Source organism: Dreissena polymorpha, chromosome 5 (genome assembly GCF_020536995.1).
Source record: "Dreissena polymorpha isolate Duluth1 chromosome 5, UMN_Dpol_1.0, whole genome shotgun sequence".
Lineage (NCBI taxonomy): Eukaryota > Metazoa > Mollusca > Bivalvia > Myida > Dreissenidae > Dreissena > Dreissena polymorpha.
In genome coordinates, this window is record NC_068359.1 from 30,706,987 (window position 1) to 30,719,773 (window position 12,787).

At 33.8% G+C, this 12,787-nt stretch overlaps 1 protein-coding gene and 1 long non-coding RNA gene across 4 annotated transcripts in view; one reads left to right on the forward strand and one right to left on the reverse strand.

The window, feature by feature from the left end:
- The window catches only part of LOC127832480 (uncharacterized), a 38,937-nt gene that overhangs the window by 7,488 nt on the left and 18,662 nt on the right, over positions 1-12,787 (forward strand). The gene's annotated exons all lie outside the window — the stretch shown is intronic.
- Positions 9,012-12,787, reverse strand: part of LOC127832475 (death domain-containing protein CRADD-like) — a 41,471-nt gene continuing 37,695 nt past the window's right edge. The window contains exons 1-2 of one of the 3 annotated variants that reach the window (XM_052357978.1): positions 10,276-10,606; positions 9,012-9,397 (exon numbers count right to left, since the gene is read on the reverse strand). In XM_052357978.1, the coding sequence (XP_052213938.1) occupies positions 9,057-9,397; positions 10,276-10,573 (639 nt within the window). In that variant the 5' untranslated portion in view covers positions 10,574-10,606 and the 3' untranslated portion in view covers positions 9,012-9,056. Of the gene's footprint in view, positions 9,398-10,275; positions 10,607-12,787 lie in introns of those variants that run through there. The other 2 variants (XM_052357977.1, XM_052357980.1) reach the window with 2 other exon arrangements.

The following is a 12,787-nucleotide window of genomic DNA, read 5'->3' on the forward strand; positions in this document are numbered from 1 at the left end:
ACATGCATAACACATGTTCTTACTTCAATTCCTTTGTAAGCACTCACCATCTGATCTTAAATGGCACTAAAGGACAGAGTTTTATCTCATGTTTTCAAGATGTTGTTGTTGGTCACAGCCACACGCAGTAATCTCCCCTGGTAAAAATCAATCAGCTTTGTGACCCCCGGGGCAGGGTCAAATTTGAGCAAAGGGGAATAAGTTTAACAAATTTGGTAGAGGACTATTAGATTTCACTACATACCAAATTTAGTAGCCCTAGGCTGTATAATTATGAACAAGATTTTTTAAAGTTTGCACAAAATAGGCCTTATTTAAGCATATGTTCATTTTTGTGACCCCGAGGCAGGTCATATTTTTCCCCAGGGGCATAATTTGAACAAACTAAGTAGAGAACTATTAGATGTCACTACATATCGAATTTGGTAGAAATAGGCCCAATGGCTATGGACAGAAAGATTTTTAAAGTTTGCACAAAATAGGCCCAATATAAGCATATGTTCAATTTTGTGACCCCTTGGGAAAGGTCAAATTTGATCCCAGGGGTTTAATTTGAACAAACTTAGCAGAGGACTATTAGATATCACTACATACTAAATTTGGTAGCCCTATGCCATACGGATATGGACAACTAGATTTTTAAATTTTGCACAAAATAGGCCTTATTTAAGCATATGTTCAATTTTGTGACCCCCAGGGCAGGGTCAAATTTGACCCCAGGGGCATAATTTGAAGAAACTTGGTAGAGGGCTATAAGATGTCACTACATTCCAAATTTGGTAGCCCTTGACCCAATGAATATGGACGGGAAGATTTTGAAAGTTTTCACAAAATAGGCCTTATATAAGCAAATTTTCAATTTTGTGACCCCCGGGGCAGGGTCAAATTTGACCCCAGGGGCATAATTTGAAAAAAACTGAAAGAGGTTCACCCAGGAACATTCCTGAGAAATTTCCTGAGAAATTTCCTGAGAAATTTCATCAGAATTGGACCAGTAGTTTAGGAGAAGATGATTAAAGAAAACGTTAACGCACGCACGACCATGACATAAGCCCCGCTGGCCAACATGTTTTTTATTTTCTTCTTATTACATAAGATAAGATATTACAGACATACATACAAGCATATTTTTACATAATATTTTAAGACATGTATTAGATGGGTACATAAACACATAGGCTATTCTTTCCGTAAGACACAACATACATACATGCAAGCATGTTATTTACATAATATTTAAGTACAGCTATTTGCTAACAGCATACATGTTGTTATGAAACATACATTCATATACAATTCATACGATTTAATATTTCTAGCAGTATACCAACTAATTTGCTTGCAACTTTAGTTGTAGATATGTGTATCTTTTGTCTGTAATATATTACACATTTGAAAGGTAACTTAAGTGCTGAATTGCATAGTGTAAAATACATTTAAAATGCAGAATTCACAAACAATTTTGTGATTAAATACAATCTCTAGTATCTAGATTGTGTGTTAATATGATTAATGGTGTCGTTATGGGAAATGTCTACAAATACTTGTATAAGGGACCAGTCTCGTAATTCATCATCTGTTTTAAATATGGTTTTATATATTTCGAAATTGTGTTTCGTGCTATTTACAAGTCCAAAAGTTGAAGGGATTCTGTTTTTCTTCTGACAATGAAAACTATACCTTCTAATTTCTAAACACACAATGTTTAAATCATTAATTTTTGGGGTCGTGATTACAAGTATTAGATCTTAACATGCTTCTATGAATAGTCTCAACAACAAATTTAACAATTTCTTGGGAATATGGACAGTACCAGAACAAGTGCATAATATTTTCAACTTCATTATTACAAAATGTACAAAGGTTATTGGGATGATTCTGACCCGTCAAGAAGTAGAGATGTATCATCTGCAAATTGAGATATTTTATATTCAATGTCTTTTATTGTTATGCCCTTTATTTCCTTGTTTTCTCTTATTTAATAGCAAGAATTTCTGCACATATAATGAAAATATAAGCACTGATTGGGTCTCCTTGACGACAGCCCCTCTCTATACAGAAAGTGTTTGACAAAAAACCGTTTATTTGTATTGAGGCCATAGTATTATGCAAGAACATAGATATCCATTTAAAGAAACATTGGTCCGAAATTAAAAAAGCAAATGGCTGTTTCTATAAACTTAAAAGACAAGGTATCAAATGCTTTCTCAAAATCGATTGTCATTAGTAATCCAGGTAATTTATTATCCTCAGCATATTTCAATACATCATAAAGTAATCTAGTGTTTTCACCAATAAATTGACCTTTTATGAAACCAGTTTGATCTTTAGAGATTAAAATATCAAGGACTGTTTTTAATCTATAAGCAATGGAGCCTGATGCTAGTTTCTACACTACATTTAATAATGTTAATGGTCGCAGGTTTTTTAAATAACATCTTGGTTTGTTTTCTTTTTGAATGCAAGTTATAATACCATGCTTTTTTGTTATGGACAAGGAGTTTGTAATAAAAGCATAATTTATACTTCTTACTATAAAATGACCTAACTTATTCCAAAATACCTTAAAGAATTCAGCAGTGAATCCATCTGAGCCTGGACTTTTGTCATGTTTCATATTTTTAAGTGTTATTGATATTTCTTCAATATTAAGGAGTCCTTCTAATGAATCAGATTGAACTTTATTCAATTTTGGTATATTTACATTTGATAAATCAGCTTTTATATCATATTCATTGTCGTTGTCAATTTTTTTTGTATAGTGTTTTATAGAATGAAACAGCTTCATTTAAAATATCATTTTGCTCATTCAACTTAGCACCATTTTCTAATTCAATAAAAGGTATCGACTTGTTTTTAAAATGGTTTGATTCAAGTGAGCAAAAGTATTTGAGGGTTTTTCACCATCTTCGATCCATTTAGCTCTAGAACGAATAAGTGCCCCTTTAAGTTTATTTTCCCGAACATTTTCTTATTCATTTTGTAAGGCAAGAAGATGGTCTGCATTAGTTTCATTTAATGATTGTTGAAGTGTATCGATTTCATGAATTAAACAAGGGCTGTTTGTAAAACATGCATGCCCCCCATATGGGCTCTCCGTTGTAGTGACAGCCATTGTGTGAATATGTTTTTTGTCACTGTGACCTTGACCTTTGACCTAGTGACCTTAAAATCAATTGGGGTCATCTGCCAGTCATGATCAATGTACCTATGAAGTTTCATGATCCTAGCCATAAGCGTTCTTGAGTTATCATCCGGAAACCATTTAACTATTTCGGGTCACCTTGAACTTGACCTTTGACCTAGTGACCTCAAAATCGATAGGGGTCATCTGCGAGTCATGATCAATGTACCTATGAAGATTTATGATCCTAGGCATAAGCGTTCTTGAGTTATCATCTGGAAACCATTTTACTATTTCGGGTCACCATGACCTTGACCTTTGACCTAGTGACCTCAAAATCAATAGGGGTCATCTGCGAGTTATGATCCTAGGCATAAGGGTTCTTGAGTTATCATCCGGAAACCATTTTACTATTTCGGGTCACCATGACCTTGACCTTTGACCTAGTGACCTCAAAATCAATAGGGGTCATCTGCGAGTCATGATCAATGTACCTGTGAAGTTTCATGATTGTAGCCATTAGCGTTCTTGATTTATCATCCGGAAACCATTTTACTCTTTTGGGTCATCGTGACCTTGACCTTTGACCTAGTGACATGAAAATCAATAGGGGTCATCTGCGAGTCATGATCAATGTACCTATGAAGTTTCATGATCCTAGGCATAAGCCTTCTTGAGTTATCATCCGGAAACTATTTTACTAATTCGGGTCACTGTGACCTTGACCTTTGACCTAGTGACCTGAAAATAAATAGGGGTCATCTGCGATTCATGATCAATGTACCTATGAAGTTTCATGATCCTAGCCCCAAGTGTTCTTGAGTTATCATCCGGAATCCACCTGGTGGACGGACCGACCGACAGACAAAGCAATATACCTCCTCTCCTTCAAAGGGGGGCATAATTAGATTCATTGTTTTTGTTTAGTTTAGTTTTATATGATGAGAATGAAATAGTTTTTCCTCTTATTTCCATAAGTAGTGTTTCTAGAAATAACTGGTCATTGATAACAAACTGTATGTTACTGTTGTCGATGTTTTCAATATTTTCTATGTTGTATATTGGAATACAATATTGTTGTTTAACATTTTCAATTAAAGTATTTATACAGTTTAAATAATCAATATCCTTTAACAAGGAATTATTGAATTTCCAAAGCCCTTTTCCATGTGGTATATCCTCAAAACTTATTTCTAGATAAATAATGTAATGATCTGATTTATAACTTGAATCAATAGTAGATTTTCTAATTTTGGATGACAAACTATTAGAGGTAAGAAAAAAATCAAGTCTAGCCTGTTGCAATGGTGTTAATCGTCTCCATGTATATTGTTGTCTAGTGCCATTTAGATATCTAAATGTATCAATTATATTACTATCTCTAATAATAGACTGCAGTGTTTTTCTTGCATTTTTATTATTATTAATGGATGTGTAATTTTGATAGTCCAAGTTAACATCTAGTACACAATTAAAGTCCCCGCATATAATGAAATCATCAGTTTGAAAATCTGTTATCTTTTTAAATAGGTCTGTATAAAAGATGGGCGTATCTTTATTAGGCCCGTATGGTGAGCATAATGTAAACTGGTTTGTCATATATGTCAAATGCAATAAAAGATAGTTACCAAGTGAGTCATGTTCAATTTTATTTACTGTGATTGGTAAGTTTTTTCTAAACAAGATGCAAATACCTCTTGAATTTGATAGCCCGAAACTAAAGTAACATTCACCGTCCCATTCTGAGTATATTTTAGTTTTCATATCAGACATAAAATGACAGTCTTGGAGACAATAAATATGAGCTTGTTTTTCTTTTAAAAAATCAAATACATCTCTACGTTTTTTTACTGTTATTGAGACCCCTACAGTTGTAAGAAATTAATTTAAGATTATCCATTTATATAAAGGCAGGGTGAAAATGTGCTTTAACATATATAATCCTAAACAGGTATCTACTTAGATAATAAACAATATTTCTATCTTTTAACATATGCATGTTATGATGCAAGCAAATCAGCAAACTAAACATAAACTTACAATGTAACAGAAACAAAATGTACAAAAGGGGTTTAAACAAATGAGGATTGATTGTGGCAACAATCATATACATAGTCTAATTTACATCTAAATACATGACTTTACAACATATATTTTACATAAAATGGAATATGGGGTGTATCAATTTCTCAAATACTAGAGTTTACATAGAATTAAGTTCATGAGGCAAGATATTTTATTGTAACATATAAATGCTTATAAGTATATGGTATTTTATTATATACCTGTTTAATGCTTTTAACAAAATACAGGTTGTATCAATCGTCCAAATAAAAAATCCCGTATTACGCTACTCGCTGTTTCCAATTCCGTATTACCATACTAGCCGGACTACTTCGACCCATTTAATGACGTCATGTAACACGCATCGAAAATAGAAATATTTTATATTACGAAATATATTACGTAGTTCATCGTGTGACGTCATTTCTGTGACAAAACACAATAGCTTTTTCTAAACTCTGTAAGGACATGTCGGACGTGTGTTTTTTAACAGTTAACTATGTGTTAAAAACGTATTAAAGAGTGTGTGTTTATCATTCATAAATGTATACTTCGATAGGAATACAGTACAATAAAATAGTGTGGTTTAAACTAAGTTTCGATAAAGACATGGACGAAAGACTTTTTTGTTATAAACATCGGATTAAAGTTGTCTACTTAATTGTTATAAAAATTGGATTAACGATGGCATTAAGGTAAGCGTGTCGGAAACCTGTGTTTTCCCGGTTCGAATGTTTACACGTTAATTTACATAAACTGTATTCATACGCGTCTTAAATAAACTATGGCGTACCATTTTAGTCATTGTTTTGTCAGTTTTGTAAAAATAAAAAATACATTTGTTAACTGTTTTCGTTAGTTGTTGTATATAATAAAAGGAATATTACGCTAGTAAATTGTTCCAAGAGTTTGTATCACTCTCTTGGCTTGTGCTATTTCGCATCACACTCGAGGCTCCGCCTCTCGTGTGATACGTCATCACACAAGCCACTCGAGTGATACAAACTCTTGGAACAATTGACTAGCGTAATATTCCGTATGTATTAGATCTTTATTAAATAAAAGTGAAATATCAGCCGAAATACCCCCCAAACAGTGTGTTTTTTCGAGTCAACTACAGTGCTTAACACACTACTCACTTATCTTGGATAAGGAGCCTTGATGTATCAGAACATTTTTTTCTAAAATGTAAAACATACACTCAGGCTTTTTACAACACATATGTGTCAAACATATAAAATAAGAAAGAACAATACATCCGCATATACAATACGAATTTAAATCCATGTTCACGTGTTGCGGCTATCAAATATATTCATATCCTAACAAAAGATACAGGCTAATTGTCAAGCATACACATGTCAAATATACAAGTTCAACATGTATGTAAATTCCTTAATCATATAATTATACTAAGGATGATAAGTTTTCAATATAATAAGAACAGCAGTAAAGTAATGTACATTTCAATTATGGAATGCAACAAAATAAATCATATCAATTATGGAATGCAACAAAATAAAAAAGGGCTGTTTGTAAAACATGCATGCCCCCCTATATGGGCTATAAGTTGTAGTAGCAGCCATTGTGTGAATACGTTTTTTGCCACTGTGAACGGTGGTGGTGGTGGTGGTGGTGGTGGCGGCGGCGGTGGTGGTGTTAGTACGTAGTAGTAGTAGTAGTAGTAGTAGTAGTAGTAGTAGTAGTAGTAGTAGTAGTGTGGTGGTGGTGGTGGTGGTGGTGGTACTAAGTAGTAGTAGTAGTAGTAGTAGTAGTAGAAGTAGTAGTAGTAGTAGTAGTAGTAGTAGTAGTAGTAGTAGTAGTAGTAGAAGAAGTAGTAGCAGCAGCAGAAGCAGCAGCAGCAGCAGCAGCAGCAATAGTAGTAGTAGTAGTAGTATGCATTACAAAAATGCAGTTAGTCTTACATTTGGTAAAATTTAAATATATTACAAGGGAGGCAAATGCTGTAACAAAAAGAACATGCGAAAACGGTAGTTGTTTCCCTTGTTTGAACCATGCTAAATCCTTAAAATGCCTATTTCCAGTAACTGTGACCTTCACCTGTGACCTTGACCTTTGACCTAGAGACCTCAAAATCAATAGGGGTCATCTGCGAGTCATGATCAATGTACCTATGAAGTTTCATGATCCTAGGCCCAAGCGTTCTTGAGTTATCATCCGGAAACCACCTGGTGGACGGACCAACCGACCGACCGACATGAGCAAAGCAATATACCCCCTCTTCTTCGAAGGGGGGCATAACAAGTTTTCAATATAATAAGAACAGCAGTAAAGTAATGTACATATCAATTATGGTGTGCAACAAAATAAATAAGTTTTCAATATAATAAGAACAGCAGTAAAGTAATGAACATACCAATTATGGTGTGCAACAAAATAAATAAAGTAAGAGCACTACAGTCTTGATAATTGTCCTACATAGGTATGTATATGAAAAACAGTTATTCAGCCTGAATATACCGAGGTGAAAAATATACATGCAAAGACTTCAAATATATTTTTTATTTCTAAAATGTTTGGATATATATTTTTTAAACAATAACTTTCTAATCTTTATCACATCTTGGAAATGATGAGACCATGTTTTATATTATGTAAAGAAAAAATAAGTATGTTTTATGGTGATACTTTTATTAATATAAACATCTTTTCAATGATATGTATGATATATTTTTACATATTAATTACAATATTGTTCACATTGTTGCATTTTTTCTTAAATTATTGTTGTTGTTTTTATGACATTGGTATATTTTCATTCTTCGCATTTACGAATTCTTAACAAATGGTGGCTTAAATTAGAGTAGATAGTGACTATAGTGGACTTCGATGGTTTTGAGCATTCTCAAAAAGTACAGACTATATTCACTACTTTCGAATTAAATACAGACTTACTATTTAAGTAATAAGAATGACATACATGACAAGAAAGACTGGTTTATAAACAACAGCGTACCAGTTACTAAAAAGGTGCAAAATAGTTTACCGGTATTGGAATTATTTTTAGCTATTATTGACAATTGTACACAGGTATAATTGTATTCTTCACATGTATTATTCAATACACATATTGACCTAAGTTAAACAAGATAAGGACTATATCAATCTGACTGACCAAAGATGGTATGTCTTCAGGCTAAATTTAGATATATACTGGTTTTCTAAAGCCTACTTTTAACTGTATAGTCTGTTTTCAAGGTTAATATTTGTCATTATTCACCGTAAGGTTATAAGGTTGTTCACATTTAGGATACTGCTTTGGTTTAAACTGTACTGAAAAGTTCTCCCAAAATGTGTTTTTTTTCCAACAGTTTCAATAATATTGACCATTATTAATTTGGACTTTCAAACAATTGCTGGAAGCTTCGCAGAATGCCAAGTTTTTTTGGTGGATAGGAACCATTTTATTTGAAAAACTCAGTTGAGACATTTTGACATTGTTTGATCTAGTTTTATGTTGGTATAAATGGTATCCATTCTCTATCTTAACCTAGTGCCCCATTGTTTTATCTTACATGAAACAGTATTATGTTGATATGGCAAAAAGTATAACGTCTGGAGCTTTAATAAGTTTTGTATAAGCCTCATTCTTTTCATGTTGATTGGGCAAAAACTGAATTTTCACCAAAAATAGCAAAATTATCCCAATAGAACTCAACAGTTTTTGTACAGATATCATTTTACAAACTGTTTCACTCAATGTATGTTTTCGGAATGAAAAACTTATATGACTCAAAGGTGCGAAAATGAGAGACATTTACATTGATAAGGACTGTCTTGAGTCTGCACCATAATAGATGTTTGGGTTTCGGTAGGATAAAGTGTAAACTAATCAAAACAACATGCATTAAGACTCGCACATTTGCTTCGCCACCTTTTTCATTGTGTCTGTGTCAATTGTAGTAGAACTACAATTTTTTAAGGCCTCTATCCATCTTGTGAGGTGAGCCTCCTCTGGTTTCCTGTTGCGCCACTTGTGCATGGCGGAGTACATCTGCATCACTGGGGTTGGATTCTCCATCTTACAGTGGTCAACCTCAACCTTGGACAGTCCCAGCTCAATGGCTACTAGCTCCCAGTCTTTGCCCACCCCTTGCGCCAGTCGGCTCATGTCGCGATCTGTTAGACGTCGAAGGCGAATTCTTTCTGGGATTTCCTGCAGCCATGCGTATGGATCTGCTGCATCGCCTGTCAATTAAGAAAATGAATTATTTTTAAATGTATACGTTGGTTTCTTCCAAAAAAAAAAACAGACTGGCAAGCAAGTGCGCAGCTGAATGTTACCTTTGACCTCTGAGTGTAGCCTTGACCTCTGAGGAAGATGGACAAATTTTACGATTGAAATGCTGCAGCATTATGGTTGTCATTTGTGGTGAGTTATCTTTAAATAGTATGATGTATGACAAAGTTAAAGTCCAAATAAGCTGTTTTATGGAAAAAATTGAGGAAGGGGGATAGGGAGACAAGTTTAACACACAAAATACGTCCTACGAAGAATTGCAGTGATTTTTAAAGCCATCAATAAATTGCAAAGTTATGGCTGAGAGAGGAATTTCAACTCATTTGACTCCTCACCTCTAAATGTGACCTAAACCTTTGAGGTAGCAAGAGAGTTGTTTTATACCTGATGCAGTTCTGTTATGGTTGTTATTGTTATTGAAATGTGGCAAAGAATTGATTGAACCGCAAATAACACAAACATACAAATAATACACACATGCAAGTAAACTGAATTATCGAGAATAACATTGCAGTCAAAGGGCAGCAACTGTGTAAAACCTATATTCAATATTAATTGAGTTGTCTCACATAATAAGGGTCAAAGTTCTTCTATGATTTGAGCTGGTGACCCAGTTATTGAACACATGTGACCCAGATCCAAAGTCTTTCGATACAAATACCTTGATACATGTGTATGGTCAATGCTAAAAGATATTTTCTAGCAGGACCGCTAAATTTGGAAGCACAATATCACTACAACATTCTTCCTATATGCAAACTCTCTTTTCACAAATAGTTTTAATAATTAAATATATATGTCTTCAGAACTGAATTAAAACAAATACCTTGATTTGGTAGATCCACTCGGGTACTTTCAAGCAGGTCCACTAAATGTTGAAGCCCGTGTTCTTTCAATGCATCTATGAATACTGTGTATGCATTATCCCCTCTCTGCAGAATTTTTTGTATAAAGCAACTATTTCGATTTTCCTGAGTATTAGAATTACATCCTTCTATTTCGTCTTTATCTTTGAAGTCAAAGACATTTTCCTCAATAAATATATCGAGTAAATCTTTAGCATCAATATCCTTTTTTATTGCTCGATAGTTTTTAGTGATTTTCTGCTGTAGATCCGGCCTCATTGTGCCAAATTTCAATGTTTTTTCAATACCTGAAAAAAAATTATTATTTATTCATATTTGTTTTATAGATGATACATCTATACATGTTTATCTTTTTCTCGAGTATATAGGTTCCTACCTATGAATAAAACTTTCATAACAGGTACATGTATTATACCAACCAAAATGCTTTTAATTACAAGTTATTTTCATGTGATGAATGTGCATGTGATATATGCTGCAACTAATTTGGATTTGAAAACAACACAAACTGTATTTTTATCAAAAGTAAACTCCTAAAAAATAAAGTGCATTTCTGATGATTTCCGTTCGTATTAATTAAAAAATTTAGCAGAATTTACGTTATGCTTGTATACCTGTTCACTTTAATTTATACTGTTAATAGAATATAAACTATACCTACTTGTACCTAACACACACTATTCCACACATCTATAACATCCTTTAAAACATAAGTATCTCAGCTAATAATAGTCCGCAAGACAAGCTGTTATGCGGAGTTGATTTTTCAATGAACTAAAAATAGATCAAAACTGGCGTATACAATCAAAGCGCCGAAAGTACTTCAGTTGTTCGATCTTCAAACGTATTTAATATTGCAGTCACAGAACATGTACACCATGTAGTTCACTTTTTTAACGCAGGCCAATCAAACGGCCACGCAAATAAAAACATCAATCTAATTTACTTATAATATTCTACAGTGGTATGATTTTGCAAAAACATCAAGGAGGAAAATGACATTGATTTACACTTCAACACCGTTATTTCGAAGTCGTCGGGACCGTTAAAAAAACTTCGGATTAACGATAATTCGAAATAAACATTTGACAGAAGACTTCTTTGAATCTGTAAAAAATGAAACTATGTGGAATTCACATGGTTCGGTTACACGCTTACTGAAAAGCGTAAACTAGTCAGATAGCAATAGATTTCCACTTGTAACAAACGGAGGAATAAAACGATTATTTTTCTTGTTTTTATTTTTGTCTTATTACAGAACATATCAAATATAAGGAATAGCACAAATTATCAGACATACATACATATTGATACATTTCGGAAGTTAATTAACTTTTTTTTTAACTCATACGCGATGTCTCTCTGAACACCGGCGTTCGCGCAGACGACAAAGGTGTAATTATCGATTTTGACGAGCCACGACAAAGGTGTGAAATTACGCTCAGTATTTTGCAGTTTTGACTTCGGATTAAAGATTGTTAATAAGGTGCGAATTATAGTGTTGGGACCGACTGAATCACTTCGAATGAACGATTTCTTCGGTTTAACGAAGTTCGGATTAACAATGAAATTTTACATTAAACAAAGAAGAACCAATATCGGGACCCGAAAAATACTTCGAAATAACGGTGACTTCGGATTATCGGTGTTCGAAATAACGGTGTTGAAGTGCAATCACGGACAACCAAACACAAATCAATATGTTCTTTATTAATTTGTAATAAAAGCGCAGAATATATTTTAGTCAGGTGTTGATCACACATCGTCATATTTTAATTGCGTTTAATAGTATTGTCTTTAATCCGGATTCGCCGCGTGTTGGCTGTATAATCTGCAACACCCCTGAAAAACACAATACACACAATGGGTAATAAAGTTGTTAACAATTAGCGCTTATCAACACTATTATACCTAAACCAAGTCGACGCATTCGATACAGCCTTATTGCATTCGCGTTTTACAGGAAATCTGTACTATAAGTATACCAGTCTACAAACAAGGTGAACGCTTCCGCATATGGGTATTCGGACGTTCAAAAAATTAACCTACGGTTTAGCGTTCATGCCGTCGAACGCATTTAGCAATATAACTCGTTTTTTTTTCACTATTTCTTTACTTTCAAAAAATACTAGTGGCTTATTACTTACCTTGCAATCTTTTTTTCTCGCATTTTGCGAGTGTGCGAGTGTTAATTTCGAGCCCTGTGTATATGCGTGGATTTCGCTGGATTTAAATGCCTCATGCCTACGGTAATTCAGTCTTATTTGTTTCAAATATGGGACATGATTGTTCGTTAGGATCTTGAATTCGTCCATCGGTCGAAGGACGAAAAAGACGAAAATTAATGTCTGACGAATAATAATGGTTTCACAGTAGTATTAGTTTTTATTCCTCCCGCAAAAATAACCATCTTCGCCGTCGTCTCCGTTCTTATAACTACCATCAACGCCCCCGTTGCCACGTAAGCCACTT